General features: G+C 51.4%; 1 protein-coding gene across 4 annotated transcripts in view; it reads left to right on the top strand.

Annotated features, from left to right (window-relative positions):
* The window catches only part of KIAA0513 (KIAA0513 ortholog), a 122,226-nt gene extending 105,283 nt beyond the window's left edge, over positions 1 to 16,943 (top strand). For 3 of the 4 annotated variants that reach the window (XM_023536665.1, XM_011370271.2, XM_011370270.2), the window contains 8 exons: positions 1,446 to 1,933; positions 4,053 to 4,152; positions 5,074 to 5,147; positions 7,893 to 7,963; positions 9,625 to 9,832; positions 10,656 to 10,696; positions 11,192 to 11,270; positions 13,204 to 16,943. In XM_023536665.1, coding sequence (XP_023392433.1) covers positions 1,605 to 1,933; positions 4,053 to 4,152; positions 5,074 to 5,147; positions 7,893 to 7,963; positions 9,625 to 9,832; positions 10,656 to 10,696; positions 11,192 to 11,270; positions 13,204 to 13,285 — 984 coding nt within the window. In that variant the 5' untranslated portion in view covers positions 1,446 to 1,604 and the 3' untranslated portion in view covers positions 13,286 to 16,943. Of the gene's footprint in view, positions 1 to 1,445; positions 1,934 to 4,052; positions 4,153 to 5,073; positions 5,148 to 7,892; positions 7,964 to 9,624; positions 9,833 to 10,655; positions 10,697 to 11,191; positions 11,275 to 13,203 lie in introns of those variants that run through there. The other variant, XM_011370272.2, reaches the window with a different exon arrangement.
* The last annotated feature ends 6 nt before the right edge of the window (positions 16,944 to 16,949 follow it).

Raw genomic sequence — 16,949 nt, 5'->3', positions numbered from 1 at the left:
ACTCTGGGCACTTCAAAATACCCTGGGCAGGAGAATTTGGAGGAACCCATCATCAATTAGTGAACATTAACCTCTTAACAGTCACTAGATGCAGATTTGATATTGAATTACCCTTGGAAGATGCATAAGTTCATCAGTATCGGCGGCCACAATGTGCCAGGTGTTGTCCTAGATATTTGGGTCTATAACAGGGGAAGAGAGGGACATGGCTCAGGCTCCAGATGTGCTCCAGCCTGGAGGAGCTGAGGCGTCCAGAGGGCTTCTCCTTCCTGCTTCACTGTCTGCCACTCGTCCCTGGGAAGAAGAACCGGCAGGCGACTCCTGAACTGGCCGACAGGAGACCTGGTTTAGAAATGAAGGTTCTGTTCCCAGCTCCGCCACTGTGTAGCCTGCATTGCCAACTTCCCAACTCTTAGGGCGCGTTCACGGTCAGGTCTGTTCGTCATTCAGCAAACGTACAGCGCACACCTATTTAGTCAAGACTGTGCGCTGGGCACCCAGGTTGCTCCAAAGGTGGCTAAGGCCTGGCCCAGCCTCCAGGGGTTATACTTTGGTGGGATAAACAGCAATACTAATATCTACCCTTCAAACAAGCAGAATTATAAGTGAGTGTAAATAAATGCCAGGGGCCATGGAGGACTCAGTAAATTGTTTTGAATAGGAGTGGAGGGAAGCTTCTCAGACCTGGTACTAAGTAAGCCAAGCCTTGAGGGATGGAGAGAATCCCAGGTGGGGATGAGCACAGATAGCACCGCCCAGCCTAAGGAGCAGAAGGAACAGACACCGGAACCCTGTCATCCAGGATAGCTGTCAGGAAGCGGGCTGGAGGGAGAGGCTGGGTCCAGCCCGCCAGTGCTGCTTAGAAACCTTCAGAGGGTTTGGGAGGCACGGTGAGAAAGAACATATGTCTGAAGCCTGGGAAGGGTCTGGGTCTTGAGTGGAAAAATGTTAAAAAGAAGGAGCCTAAGAAGGAGGAGATGTGATCCCAGGAGGTGAGCTTAGCAGAAGTCGCTTTTCCTGAAACTCCTCCTGACACTCAACTTCCAAAGCTGTTGATCCCGACAGCATGTGGCAGGTGCGTCTCTGGCGATTTTCCGATTCCAGCCTGTGGTTGGCCTTTTCACTTACTGGCCTCAGTCTGGTAGGCCAGAGTGGGGAGACGGCTGGCCACCCTCTCGAAGTCTATTTGCTTAGTTTGGAGAAATCCTTAGTTTGGTGTTTATTTGTTCCATTACTCAACAAATATTTATTGAGTGCCCACCAGGTACCTATCAGGTGTTTTAACAGTAAAGCAGAGGAGGAGAATGATGGCAGTGTAGAGATGTCCCAAATTCTGGAGGTTTTGGAGACCTAATTCATTCTTTTAAGTCTGGATTCTTGGTGCTGAATTCCCCCTATACGAGGAGCTGCTCTCCTGCTGATCTGTTTATGGGCTTCTGTCCTAGATGCCTTAGGGCCACGTGAGCTGCCTCGGAGGATACACTCCTGGTGGCCAGCAGCTGCCAAGCAACTCACATGTGCTGGGTGGGCTCCCACTGACGCTCCTGGGAGCCCAGTCCACCAGCCTCCCCACCTGGCGTCCTCCTCGGCAGCCCGCCCAAGCCATGGAGGCCCCGGAGGTCCCCGTGGGCTCGCTGATTGACTTTGGGACTGAGCCATCTGCCTCCTCGCCTCTGGAGACGCTGCCACCAAAGCTGCAGGATGGGGACAGCTCCCAGGGTGACGGTGCTTCAGAGAGTGAGACCACGGAGTCAGCAGACAGTGAGAACGACATGGGCGAGTCACCCTCACACCCGTCCTGGAACCAGTACCGCCGCTCCTCCTCCAACGAGTCCTTCTCCTCCAACCAGAGCACCGAGTCAGCCAAGGACGAGGAGGCCCTGGAGCTCAGGGAGTTCATGCGCAGCTACGTGGAGAAGATCTTCTCCGGGGGGTAAGCCCCTGGGCCCTGCTCTCAGCTCTGTCCCTGAGCAGGCTGTTCCATGGCCAGGGCCTCCAGTCCCTCACCAGCCAGTGATGGGCCTCCCTGGTGGCTCGCGACTCCATCCTGGGCTGCAGATAGGACCACCTGGGGAATTTCACCCCTTCTTCCCCCCGACCCAGTGCATCGACCACTCCACTGACACCCTGCCCACACCGTGGCTGAATCCAAGAGGACACTAGTTTTGCTTGCCCAGTATCTGAGCACTTTCAGGTTAGCTCCTCGCTGGCATTCGATGTCAGGGTCATACTTCACTAGGGGGCCGCAATTACTAGCTGACATTAAATTTAGGTGCAATATGAGACAAGGTTTCAGTGACCCATGCCCCTTGTGATTCTCAAGGGAAGACGAGCCTTAAGCAGCTGCCAGGATGGGGACCCTTCCTCTCACCTCTTCCTGTCTTTCTTTCACAGTCCTTGAAGGGGTAGGTAAGGAGCATTAACAATTGGAGCAGCAGGAAGCAGAAGTGGGAGTTAGATTGTAGATAGAGAAGCAGGGAATCTGTGGACAGGCTTCTAGCTCTTCTATCCTCATGTGTTAATATCTCAACAGAGGCAAGGGCGGGGGAAACAAACCCTGATTCATGGGTGTAGCTGTCTACTGGTGGCCTTGCGTCATTCACAGCAGCACGTTCAGGCTGAAGGTCTTGCTACTCAGACTGTCGTCTGTGAGCCCGGCGCATCAGCATTATAGGGTGCTTGTTAGAAATACAGTCTTGGACCCCATCCCGCCCCAGTGAGTCCAAATTTTTCTTTTAATAGGGCCTCTAGACTCTTTGCACACATGATCCGAGACACTCTGGATGAAGGAGAAATGTTATAATTTCCTTAAAGCAATAAGAATTTCTGACTGTTGACACTTTGCAAAGTACATTATTTTTTATCATGATTTAGGTCGCTCGTTTGTGAACTGGCAAGGCTGGTGCCTGCCTTTTTCAGGTGTGCTTCGATTTTCTATGAAGTTAAAAAAGGGATAAGTTCAATGATAAGCCAAATCTTTGTCCAAAAAGTACATTTATGTTTGATGTTGAAGGCATTCTGGGAGAACAGTAGATGGAGCTTCCTACTTATTTTGTTTGACTAACACTGAAATTAGTCAGCTTTCTTTGAGCACACGCAGTTAATGAAAAGGGGACAAAGCCCAGAAGCTTGCTAATTTGCCAGGAAGGCAGGTCTGTGTTTGCAGCAGACTGTTGGCAGTCTGGAACACGGACAGCTGAATCGAATACATTTTCAAGAACATTCCAAAAATCACTGCGAACGGCTGTCAAATTCTCAAATTTCATCTGGTGTTGGTATTTGCGGATAAATGAGACCAACATGTTTTCTACAGAACATTAAATAAATGAAATATTGCATGAGCCAATCAGCCTTAAGCCCCTTGCTCTATTTTTGTCAACATTGAATTTGGAGTAGAGTAGTGCCCCCACGAAGAGTGATCAGAAGCGGTTTGAGATCAGTGAGCACTTTGTCCACCCTGGAGGTGGTGACCTTCTGGGGTCCCCCTTCTCCACCCCTCACACACACAGCGAGATTAGGTGAGCAGACTGGATTTTCACAAACTCAGAGGAATAAGCAACCATGCCTTCCTGATTAGTGGGAGGTGCCATCAGAGCTCTGTGTCCAGTTGACGTGAATTCAGTGGGAAGATCCACGCTGCCTGCAGCAACCGAAGATTAGTGGGAGTTGGATGACCTGGAGAACCAAGCCCCCAGAGGTTTGGAGGGTTGGGTTTTGTCACTCTTACTAGTTCTGGGACTTCACCGGAGGCTGGAGGACAAAGGGGAAGGAACGTAGGCTCTGGAGCCAGGAAGTCTGGACTGAGTCCCCATTTGCAGCTCCCCAGCTGTATCTGATCTTCTGAGCTTGTCTCCTTATCTATGAAATAGAAGTAATACTGTTTTTTTTCACGGCGTTGCCGAGAGGGAGAGATGAGCCGATGTAAGTCAGGCTCTGTACTTGGCTGGGGTACAATTCCTATTAGTTCCCCTCTTTCCTCTTCCCCCTACTGTAACCTTTTTTGTCGCAGAAGATTGAAAGTTGTCGTTTCCCCCCCTTGCTCTTTTGTTCAGGGAGGACTTGGACCAGGAGGAGAAAGCCAAGTTTGGCGAGTACTGCAGCAGTGAGAGTGGCAAAGGCCGGGAGTGGTTTGCTCGATATGTGAGCGCCCAGGTAAGGGCAGGTGCTGGGAGAAGTGCCCAAGTAAAGGGAGGTGATGGGGGAGTACCCGGGTAAGGGTGGGTAGGCTTGCCCAGGTAACAGGGACGGGCTCGTGATGAGTTGCATCCTCTCTCTCTTTAATTCCTCCACTCTGGAGAAAAAGTCAAGGGCAATGACCTGAACAGAAAAAAATAACACTTACCTAAAGACGTTCTGAAAAGGCCTACTTAGAATAGTGGTAAGTGGGAAGGAGTTTATTTGGATGCCCCACTGGAAAGGAATGAGTGAGCAAACCGGCCTGTCAATCACATGAAATTCCAGAAAAGTTAGTTTTTTGTAAAGGCGAGCCTGTGGGCTATTATATCCATGCATATTTTTATTAAATAACCCACAATATTCGGTTTTTGTAAAGATAATATATTGAAGACGACAGCCATGTAAGTTCAGAAAAGAATTATTTTGTAAATATCCAGTTGATTTTTTTTTTCTATAAAGTGGCTTAAATTCCTAGTTTTTAAAGTATTTTTGTCACGATTTATTCTTCAAAGAAAAATTAGAAAATGCAGATAGCAAAAATAGAAAAACTACTCATAAATCTATAATCCAGAAATAGCCAGTGTTGTCATCTTGGGGTTTTGTCCCTCCATACAGTTCCGTGTGTGGGTGAGAGTGAGAAGTTCCTGGTTTTTAAAATCTCATAAGGAGACACAGGAAAATGTCTGCCTGTGCTCTGCCAAGTGAGGGTTGTGTGCCAGGTGCCAGCACCCTGCCGGGGTCCTGGTTTCTGTAGAGCAGGCGAGGCTGTTACGGTCCTGAGCTTGCATCCCAGCTGTTGGGAGATGCTCGGCATGGTAAGCCCACAGCCTCTCTGAGATGCAGTGTGTCTCTGCCACCCTGTTGCCCCGGTGACGTGTCTGCTCTCCTCCTGGTCAGCGCTGCAATTCCAAGTGTGTCTCAGAGCCGACCTTCTACCGCCTGGTGCAGTCTTTTGCAGTGGTCCTGTTCGAGTAAGTAATGCTGTTGCTCAAAGCTTTTGTCCTATGGAGCTTGTCTTCCGTCCCTCCCCTGCCCCACAATAACCTGGTTGTGAGTAACAGCCAGCACGAGTCATCAGCTCGCAGTTGCTGTGATACACACCCAGTAGCAGCTAAAGGGAGAAGTCGTGACCAGCATCTCACGGAAGGGAGTTAGCAAGCGGTCCTTACCGGGCATAGCGATTAGAGGAGCACAGCTGGGTGTGAGTAAATTCTTCCACTCAGGTTCCCGGGACAGGCTGTGATTATACACGGTTGGCCTTACCCTCCTCCAGCAGAGATCTGGAGTTTTCTTGATTTTCTGTTGTGAAGTACTTCAGACTAAGTAACCTCCCACTTAATGATATGATTGGATGGCATAGCCTGCCCTGAGTACAACCTTGGCACTGCTGGAGCCTTTCATCACACAGGCATTCACAGATAAAGTGGGGTAGTGGATGGGGCCCCTCTGCCCCAAGTGGCCGTGGGAGGCAGGCCATGGGACTCACGGGGCTCTCCATCAGAGGCCCCGTGGCTGTAGGACTGCCAGACCTGCTTCAGACGTCTTGAGCTTCCATGAGAGTGGGTGACATGTCCTCCAAATACGAATCTCGGGGACACATCTCTGCTTGCGGGGAACCAAGCAGTGGCTTTAACGATCCAGGCAGAGGGGGCAGATCGTGGGTTAGGAAAGGAGGCGTGGAGGGAAGCCCCGATCCGACCATCCCTGTGCTCCCCGTGCCCCATCTCCTCAGTGTAGCCTCAAAGCAGGTCCTTGTCCCATGGCTTATGCCATGGACATGCCCCCCATCCCTATGTCCATTTCGTCCTTCCTCTTCTCATCCCAACGGAAATGTAGCTCTTCTCTTCAGTTTTAATTCTCCTGTGTCTCGGTGTCTCCTCACCTTTCTCGATCCCGCCACGAACCTGGGGCATGTACTGGAGGAAAGTGCCCAAAAGAACAGAAAATCGGTGTGTGTCCTGCACTTGCTCGGATTATCCCAAGTTCAGGATACACTCACGCTGGGGGGAGTCTGAGTGTGCCCCCCCTTGGCTGGGAGCACGTCAGGAGCCCACGTAAAGCGGCCCCCAGGTTGTCTTATACGCAAGATGCTCTCGGGCACTGAAGATCCTTCAGCTTCTGCACAGTCACATCTGTAGGAATTTTCATTTGCGTAGATCGCGCTTGTCCCCCATGGTAATATAACTTATCTAATTCTCAATTTTTCTTTGAATTTTTCCTTAAGTAAATAAAATTGGGAGAAAAATTAAATTCAAGTTTTAACCCTGCCAAACCACAAAATCTTCCCATTACTTTGTCTGTGAGCATATATATTTTCGATTACTCGCAAAACCAGAAAACTTTGTAATATTTTGAAAGTCATTAATTTTTAAAACGTGAGTTTTATCATTTTTAGTTGATTAGTATTTTTAGCTTTTACTTTTATTTAGTCTTTTATGGTTTTATTAATAGTTGAGTTCTTTAAATTTATTAGATCAGCTTTATTTTAAAAGATAGACAAAAATGGCCCTAATCTACTATCTAGATCATTTCTGTTGACTTCCATCTTTAAGTAATGTTTGTCCAAAGTTAAAAACTAAATAGGAAAGGAAAATGCAAAAGGAAACAAGATACAAAAGTACAGAAGCCTGCCATGAAGAGGGAAGCCTTTTTCGCACACCCTTTTCTCTCACTTTTGATCCGTCTCCCAATGAAAACCACTGTTAATGATGCACATATATCAGCAAATACATATTTTTTCAAAAAAAAAATTACATTTACACATAGTTCTGCATGTGTAATGGCTGTATATATAGTATTCTGACATATCCGTGTACCATAATTTATTTAACTCACGCCCTTTTGATGGCATTTAGGTTATTGCTCTCCATTTTCTTCTCATTCATTGTGCTGCAGTAGATAGCATTATAGCGTTTGTGACTATAACAGTACAAATTCCTGGTGGCAGACAGGCCCTCTTTTTGAAGTTTTCCCCTCTCTTTTTGTTAGCTAAGTTGAATGGATCTATGTGTGTCTCATAATCTTAATATAGGAAGTATGTTGTAACATAGTCAGTATAATTCTTTACATCTCTAGAACATTTTTTAGTGTATTAAAGGTTCTGGTATGCAATACTTTGATTTTCGGCAAGTGACATAGGGTAGATAGGTATACATATTCCTGTTGGTTTTTAGAGTATCATCCCTGGGCCAGGAGCATCCGAGCATCAGCTTCACAAGGGAGTTGGTTAGAAATGCACATTCTCAGGCACTACCCCAGGCCTGCTAAACCACAGACCCTGCGGAGGGCCCAGCAATCCACCTCTTACCGTGCCCTCAAGGAGATTCTGATGCTGCTCAAGTCCAAGCACCACTGACTGGAGTGTAGCCTCTAACTCATTAATTCCTGAGAAGTAGGGGCAAGAGGGCCACTGGCTTCGACCTGAGACATTCCTGTGCCTAGAGTTGAGCATCTGAGGCCTGGGCTGTTCTACCTTAAAAGCGAAGGAGGCCAGACTGACGGACGTGAACTCCTTCCTGCCCAGAATGAGACCCAGTCCTTGCCGTGTGCTTGTGGGTCACTCACCTAATTGAAACAAGGGGGATCACTTTTGTCGCTTCTCCTACATAGCATCTGGGGAGTGAGGTATTAATTTAGACATGTCCACAAAGTATTTTGGTCTTGTTTCATGAATTTGCAGTGAGAAAATTGCCAATCGACCTTGCTTCTTATTTCAGGTGTCATCAGATGGATGACTTTGGGCCTGCCAAGAACCTCATGACCATGTGCTTCACTTACTACCACATCGGTAAGACACGGGGCAGTGGTGGTGGTAGGGGGTGGGTGTCTCCATGGAAGGCAAACTTGAAAACTCAAGACTTGTCAACTTCTGACATGGCATCAAATCAGGATTTCTTCCCAATTAAAGGCAAAGTTGTGAGGCTTCCAGGAAACAATGGAAACTGGTGTTAGGGAGGGAATGAGCAAGGAGTGAGATCCCTGACACAGGAGAAGACACGGCACGAAGGAAACCGCCAGCTGTTGGAAAGTAAGACGATAAACGCATCCAGCAGGACGTTTCATAGACGGGAGTTGCTAGATGTGAGGACATCAGTTTCAGGGTTTTGCAGAACATGACACAGGGCTGGCGCTGAAGGGAGGTGCGAGGAGCAGTGAGATCTCAGGCGGGAACGCGTTCCCGGGAATGGGCCGGAGAGGCCTTCACAAGGAGTGCAGACTGTTCTCTACGCCGAGGCTCTGACAGCTCTTCTGGCTCATTCCAGTGGAACTTTCTGGTACATTGGAGCTTGAGGGCTCCCTGTGTTAAGATGCTACAGCCGTCCCTTTCAGGCCGCCATGAGGAGAAGGCTGCTGGGGGCCTGCACACGGCCTTGAGCTGGGGCGGGGCGGGGCCCGCACTGGCCTCCCTGTGCACCCTTTCCGGGACCCACGGGTTTGCTCTTACAGTGTGTCCCAGGCCCTGCAACTCAGCTTTGGCCTCCCCTCACTCCCAGCAGCCCACCGTCTCCACACTCCTCAGTTCTCTTGGCATTAGCTGGTTTGACTGCCTTAGCTTGGCCAGGCCACCACTGGGCAGGTCCTCGATGCCGGGCCACTCACTGGCTGCCTTTGGGTCAGCTGGGAACCCCTTGTCCAACCCGCGGCTCTGCCTTCTCAAAGAACAGCTCGATGCTGCTTGTCCGCGTCAGATCTGTGTGCAGAGCAGCTTAAATTAGTAGGAGACATTCAGCACCTTCACCTACAGAGAGCCCTTTCACCTGTAGGGGGCGTCTCGCCTGAGGAGGGCACCTTTGATCTGTAGGAGGTGCCTTGACCAATAAGGGGGTGACTTGACCTAGAGAGGGCTCCTTGGCCTGTAGGGGTGTCTTGGCATGAAGGTCTGTACACTGCCCTTAGAAAGGTTCACCCCTTGTTCCGCCTCCACTCACACTACCCCCCCCCCCTCAGGGCACCCTCTTCCTGCCACCTCCTGTGTCCAACACCCTCCATTTCAGGTCCTGTCCAGGTGCCATCAAGCCTGTCTGGAATCCACACGCCTCCCACAACTTGTTGTCCCCTAGCCCTTGGCCCCACCACTGCGTTATTGCTTTCTGTCTTATGCTCTTGTACTGTGTATATGTTCATTGCTCACCTCTCTTCTGGACTATGCACTTCTTTGGGGCTGGATCCTTGCCTGTTTCTTCTTTAGCCCCCCGTGGCACCTGGCTGACTTCTTGTACACAATCGGTGCTTAGTGACTGCCTAGAGAGAGAAGGTGCCCAGGCCCCTGTCTTCTCCTGGGCATCTCTGAGCCTTTGGCTTCTCACTGCCATGTCCAGCTATTGCAAAAGGAGATCTTCCCATGACCCCAGCAGCTCCAGCAGCTAACAGGAGTTCCTTTCTGTCCTCCGTTGTTGCTACTACACAGTATGGCTCTTATTCCAGCTCTCTCTCCTTCTCTGTCTGTAGGTAAACCACACCTGCTCCCCTCAGAATCCAAGGAGAAGCCAGCAGGGAGCATCGACTCCTATTTGAAGTCTGCCAACAGCTGGTTAGCGGAGAAGAAGGACATTGCCGAGCGGCTGCTGAAGAATACATCGGCCAAGACGGAGAATGTCAAGGGTTTCTTTGGGGGGCTGGAGACCAAGCTGAAGGGACCCATGGTCAAGAAAAATGAGTAAGTGTTGTCTGGTGTGCATTCCTGTCTGACTGGTGAGGGCCAGGCACACAGGTATGACGACAAATGGCGGAGGCCACATTAAGCCTGGAATGACGAGGAGGCCTTTGCCTGGTAACAGAAGAATTTGTTCACCCTGGCGATCTTTGGGGCCCAAGAACCGTTCCCAGAAAGCACAGCCGCCAGCACAGCTTAACTCCACGCCCCCCAGAGTTTTCTAGGGTTTCCAAACGCCATTCTGTTTGCTGAGGTGCAGGGATGTCCCCTGTGGGTCCATGTTTTCTAGGACAGATGAGGAGCATATGGAAATTGTCAGTTGACAGGAGGGAAATTACAAACCCTCCCTTCTCCTTCCTCGTCTAACTGTGGCAAGAGTTTGTATTGAAGGCACAAAGTAGACTCAGGAGAAACCACTGTCCTCAGGATAGCAGATCCCCCACCGAAACTCGGGAACCTTATAGCAGGCGTGTGGAAGCTAAAGCGTCTACAAAGAGAGGGGACGTGTCAGCAGAAGAGCCCTGGGCCCAGTGCCAGTGCCAGCCACCCTGGGGTCACCTCCGATGGCTTGGTTACAACCAGCTGACTTGGCTTGGTTCTTTTTCTGGTCCGCATAGTTCGGAAGTAGAGAAAATGGCACAAAGAAGCCTAAGTTTTAAAAGACCAGCAATTGACAAATGTAGCGATTTAACAGAAATTTTTTAGAGAAAACCACATTAAATGTACACGTTGTTTATGAGACCGAATCCTGTTTCAGCGGTGTCAAATGGTTTCTTTGAAAGAGTATGGGGGTCACATCGTCACTGCTGTGGTTTCTCTCCCCCAGGGAGGACGAGAGTAAGCCCAAGGACAAGCCGCAGAAGACCGGTGAGTGCCTCCCAGCTCTCCAGCCCTGGTGACCCAGGTCCCTGCAGGGGTCTTAAACCAGGCAACCTTAACTAGAAGCAGCAGCAGCAAGCAGGTCAGGTCCCTAAGCATCCTGGGGCCCCACAGCCTCTGTGGAGCAAGGCGCTGCTGCAGGCGACTCCCCAGTTGCTCTCAGCCCCAGTCTGTTCTCTACTGAGCTTCCTTCTCTAGGGGTTGGGTGCAGGACCAAGCTCCTTATCCCAGAGAAGGCAAGGAAAGTATGGTGGGGGTGTGGGAGCCTCCAGGGACCCCCCCCCCGCCACTTAGAAGAGGTCCTCATCGCCAGGTGTGAAGAGTGTCGTTGTGGGCAGGAGATGAGCTGTCATGCAATTTCAGCTGTGAAGATATTTCCATGGTCTCTGGGGAGAAGCAGTGACTATCAGGAGTGTTGTCATGGGGTTTGCCCACATGTGGGTGTAACCAGAGCCACGCTCAGCCTCTCTCACCCTCCCACAGTGACCGTGTGCAGCCCAGAGGAGGAGAGGAAGGGGGAGAAGATCTACCTGTACACGCACCTGAAGCAGCAGCCCATCTGGTAAGGCCCCCCTCCTACCTGTGGGGCAGCAGTCGCTGCACCGTCGTCTGCATCGGAGACAAAGGTCACTCATGCCCGTCAGGATAGCCAAAATAAAACAGACGAACGATAGCAAGGGTTGGTGTGGACGTGGAGAAATCGGAACCCTCATACACTGCTGGTGGGGTTGTCGAAGGGGGCAGCCACTTTGGAAGACAGTCTGGCCGTTCCTCAGAAGGTTAAACAGAGAGTTACATATGACCCAGCAATTCTGCTCCTATGAATGTACTCAGAACAATTGAAAATAGGTACTCGAGCAAAAACTTGTGCACGTATGTTCATGATAGCATTATTCATCACAGCCAAAGGTAGAAACAACTCCGGTATCTATCTACATGGACGTTGGACGTATGGACACACAAAATGCAATAGATCCAGGCCATGGAATAGCATCTGTCGTACACAGGAATGAGATGCTGAGACCTGTTCCAGCACGGGCGAACCTGGAGCACGTTCTGCTCAGTGAAAGAAGCCAGACCGAAGACCGCCACACAGGGCCCGACTCCATGTATACGAAACGTTCAGGACAGGCGAATCCCTGGAGACAAAGTCGATTAGCGGTTGCCAGGGGCCGGGGGCGATGGGGAATGAGGGGTGACTGCCAGTGGGTATGGAGTGTCTCTCTGGGGTGATGAGAATGTTTTGGAAATAGTGGTAATGGTTGCACAACTCTGCGAATATACTAAAAACCACTGAATTGCATACTTTAAAAGAGTGAATTTTATGGTTATACGAATTATATCCCAATAAAGCATATTATATGTATGAAGGTCGTGGTTGAAGTGAGAGGCCAGTGGTCAGGGAAAGTCTCGCCCTCTGCCTTGCTCTGTGGCTGGCCGCATGTGCTGCTTTAAGCCCTCCAAAGCCTCTCCATCACCATATTTTTTTCACTCACGGTCGGCAGTGTCCCAGCACCTGGAACCCAAAGGGTGTCAGACTCTGCCCCTCTCTCCAGATCATGGTCTAGCCCCGGGCGGACTTGGCCACGACAAAACAAGGCCCGTGTGAGGAATGCGGCCAGAAGGGGTTGGACTGCAGCGTTCAGATGCCTCTGTGGGGAGGCTCCACCCGAGCTGGGACAGGGTTCAAGAGGAAAGAGGGAAGAGGAGAGCTGACCGGCCCTGGTCACACCTGTTCCGTGGTTTTCGCTCAGTCCCTCTGGGCCTCGACTTGGGGGCTGTCCTATCCTCTGCAACAGGGCAACAGCCCTTAAGGGCTGGGTGAGGGATATTGTAGGTTTTGCAGGCAACCATTCGACTCTGCTATCAGACAGTATGTAAGTGAATGGGCAGGGCTGTGTGCCCATAAACCTCGGTGGACACAAACAGGCAGCTGCTGGGTTCGGCCCACCCACCAAATTGGTAGTTTGCCGACCCCTGATCTTCTTCAAGTGTTTCTTACTGTGCGTCCCTGTAAATGTTTGCTCTCCGCACATGGCCTGTCCCTGCCACGCTCCCATTTATGTCACTAGCACCTATTCTAGAAAAGCGTGTCTCCCCGAACCCCCTGCTTCCTCTCAGGAGCCTCACCGGGAAACAGAGACGTGGGAAACGGCCTCCGTCTACATCCTGCCCTTGGTGGCTTCGGCTTTGACCTGACGAATCCAGGGCTACCTGCTCCACCTCACCTTCCTGCATCTCACCTGTTAGGCTTTTTCACCTTGGGAGGAATGTTCAGATATGTTCACGATGCTTGGCCGGGAGCCCCAGGGAGACACCTGATTTAGGATAAAGGCACATTTATCGCATTTTCTCTTCCCAGCGCTACCTCCCCGAGACTTTCAGAAGCTCATCCAGAGGTGGCAGGAAACTCCGCTTCCCCATCCTTCGAGTGGGCCAGGAGCTGCCTTCCCAGTCTTGCTTGGAGAGAACTGATGCATGTCTCTGTCTCGCAGGCATACGCTGAGGTTCTGGAACGCAGCCTTTTTCGATGCCGTCCACTGTGAGAGGAGAAAGCGGTCCCCCACAACCAGGTAGGGGCAAAGTCTGGGCCCGCTTTCCTCGGGGAAGAGGACCCGGGAGCACTTTCTTTTCCCGTTTCTGAAGAGGAGCGCAGAAGAATGGCTGAGTCCAGGCGTCTGTGTTTCTCCTTCGACCCCGTGTGGCCCCGGTGCCCTGCAAGCTGCCTGAAGGGTCTGGGGTGCACAGCTTCATGGGTGGGCGGGGATACTCGGCTTGCATGAGCGCTTTCTGTTCTGGGGCTCCGGCATGATTTGGTCTGACCCTCCTAAGAATGCAGCCTCCCACTGAATGAAACCGTCAGGAACCCCTCAGAGCCACTCTGCCTATTGGCTGTATGGAGTCAGAATCCCGAGCACGAACCACTGGCACAGGATCCTGGGGTGCGGGGTTGGCCGTCACCCCTATATTTTGCTCTAACATCAGAGAAATGCAGTTGCTGCTTTCAACTTACTCCTCTGGCTGCAGCCTGAACTTAGCTCTGCGGCTTCGCTGAGGGTGAACTTGCCCCTTCCGAAGACCTCTTTGGTAAACCGTTTCACAGAGCACGTGGCGGCAGTGAGTGGCTGGCGCTGATGCTGTGGGCTGGTGCTCAGTTCTCTCTCTGGCCACAGCAGGCGAAGGTTGCTGTCCGCTGTACTTGGCACTGGGCAGGATGGGGACAGCAGCCCTTCCAGTCCTGGGCGCCCCACCCCCCCGTTGGCCCCACCAGTCCTGGGACTCTGAAGCCTCTGAACCTCTCCTCATTAACGAAACAAATCCCCTCTTCTCTAACACTGGGGAGACCCCTTAACCTTTGTCCCTGGCAGGACAGAGAACAGATCCTGCTGTATAAGACTTCAGTCCACTAGCACGTGGGCGAATCTCAGGTGGAATCTTTCTGTCGGGGGACAGCTAAACCCTAATGGGGCAAGATGGCCTGCCTGTACCCTGCAGCAGTCAACTGTGTCTGCGTTTCCTGGGGAGGCAGAGGGAGCACCTGGTGGGAGGGGACACTGACACTCTTCCCGAGGACTCTAGAGAGAGGACTCTATGCTCTGCCAGGAGACGAAACTGAGAGAAATGCTTAGATGCTCATAGGTGAACGGGTTCCTCTTGTTGCTTAGCGCTCAAACTCCTAGGAAACGGATTTATCTCGAGTACCTGTCTCTCTCTGTCCTTCTCCGTTTCTGCCTGTAATAACCCTCCTTCTTTCGCTTGTTCTCTTTTTCCATTCACATATCTTGCATGACTTTGACATGTTCCTCTGTTGACCTGTTTCTGCTGCCGCTCCAGAGGGGATGCTGGAGAGGAGGAGAAGAAGAGGTGTGTGTCCACGTGACTTTGTTCATGTTACAGTGCTGGGGGTCCCTTCCAGGGCCACCTTAGGGCGGGGGAGGGCCGAGCCCAGACACAGGTGCAACTCAGCACCAGCTGCCGGTGGCAGGGGCGTTCCTGGGAGGCAAGCCCAGCGCTGGGACAGGCCGGTGACGGGTGAGAGCTCGCCAAGGACAGAGTACCTCGAAATAGTTAGACAACAGATAAGACACCCCATGACCTCTCAGAAGGCCCAGTGGGAGTTCAGAGAGGAGAGAGCAGTGAAGTCCAGAAAGTCGGCTTCGATTTTGACACAGTCGAGCTCTCCACTGGCCACTCCGGGCCCTTCCAGGGAGACCTTGAAACCACACCTGCGACTTCACTTGCGTCACACTTGGAATCCCGGCTCAGAAGTCACGGGTGGGTCACAGGATCTGTCTGCTTGCGGTCACACACTCAGAGGCGTGCAGGGGTCTGCCAGACCCTCTCCCATTTCAGCAGATTTGAGGCATTATGGAGAAGCGACAGCCGCTCTCTCTTTCCCAGCCTGCTGGGGGTCCTGTGGTGTGCGGAGGTCCCCTGAAGAGAAAGGCCTAGAATGAGGCCGTTTCCTGTAAGCCCACGGTCGGGTCTGGTTCTAATTGTTTGAACTTTGTATTTGTTAGACATCTTTTGTAATATATTTTTAGAGTTAAAGCCCTGTCTATTCATCATATCAATTCTGATATGATTTTTTCCCCCATGGAAATTTCCCAAAGCATGCTTCCTTTATTCAGTGATGTATTTTTAGTGCCTATTGTTTTATGAGAAATCTTGTTTCTTATGCAGCCTTATGATGGTTCTAAAAGGAGTATTTAGGCATAACCGATATCTCCTTTAATAGAAAGCCCCGGCGTTCCCACAGTCCCTCTGGGTGAGTGTGATTACCCAGCATTCCTGGGACAATGCTTCTTAGCACCACAGCCAAGGCCCAAGAGAGTGGGAGCATCATGGCCTCCCAGTGGTCAGTCCTGAGCCCACGAGCAGAGGCCTTCCCACCAGAGCAGATGTGGTCTGACCATGCACATCTTGGACCTGCCCCCTGGGACACTCAGACATGCCCAGGCCTCACCCAGAAGAGGGGCAGGTGTTGCTTTGAGATTCGGAGCGGGAGGGTTTGCTGTGAATCGGGGCAACCTCGTGCCTTCAACATTATTTCTCCTCTTTGGTAAACTCTGCTGACGACGCCGTTAGCATCCTCTCTGTTCTCAGAGGCAGAACTGGCTCCATTGCAGAGGCCTCCCATTCCGCAGGCTGTTGGTCACATCCAGATCCCCACTGCAGCAAGCTAGACGCATGCTCCACCCTTGGTGCAGTGTCAGATCTCGACTGGTATTGGGTATTGGACTCAGTTTAAAGAAATCAATTTCATCTTAGGCATCACCTGATCTTCTGATTGCTAATGACCTTCAGCGTCTTTCTTCAGAGATCAGATTAAAGGTCCCAGTTCTACTCCTAGCTAGAAAAAAGAATCACCTCCTCATCCGGGTCAGGAAGAGTGGAGGTCAGGGCTGCTGTGTTTCACGACTCCAAGGGAGCCAATGCCCACGTGATCTGGGAATGTGCGGTGTGCAGCCTGCGCAACTGAACACAGCGGGCCTGGTGGTGGTGTGGAGACCTGTGTGCCTGGACAAGCCTAAGGGTGGCCAGTGGGAGGAGGAGGAAGGGAAGGACAGTGGGGTGGGATGGGATCAACACAGCAGCTGGAAGCATGTCCTGGGAAGCACTTCTCGGGTGTCCTGTCATCGGCACGAGGAGACGGAGCCACACTTCCCTTTGCCTCTGTCGTGCCGCTGATGGACCGCGGCCTCCCGCTGAGCTGCCGCAGCTGGGCCAGGAGGGTGGAGAGGTGAAGTGTTGATGTTCTTGGTTCTGTTTCTCTTTCTCTGGCTTCTCCATCACCCTGACCCCTCGTCCCTCATACTGCCTCGTCTCTCCCTTTTCTTTGACCTTTCTCTTAACCTCGTTTTAGTCAGACTCATTATCCAGAGTTTAATTTTTAAGGGGAAGTTGGCCAAAATGAGCTTAGCCTCACCGTCTACACTTCTAGACAGACGCAGTGTGTCCCTTACCCCGTGGGGGACACAGTGGGGCGGTCCCCCCTCCCCTTGGGACAAGGGTGCTCTGCAGTGAGGGGAGGGAGAGATGGCTTCACACAGGGACCCAGAATCACTCTCGTCCCCAAGCCCTGTGCTTGCTACTGTTTCTCCACAAAGAACTGGCAGGCAGAGTCTTCGGTCCCAGCTGCGAAGTCACACACAGACCAACTTCCTTTCTCATCGGGGTTTTGCATTTTGCGCTAGAGGTCTGTACCGTCTTCATGGTGGACACAGGTCACCATGTGTCC

The sequence above is a fragment of the Pteropus vampyrus genome, unplaced genomic scaffold (assembly GCF_000151845.1).
Source record: "Pteropus vampyrus isolate Shadow unplaced genomic scaffold, Pvam_2.0 Scaffold166, whole genome shotgun sequence".
Taxonomy (NCBI): Eukaryota; Metazoa; Chordata; class Mammalia; order Chiroptera; family Pteropodidae; genus Pteropus; species Pteropus vampyrus.
Note: the sequence above shows the minus strand (reverse complement) of the source record. Positions and strands in the feature narration are given on the sequence as shown.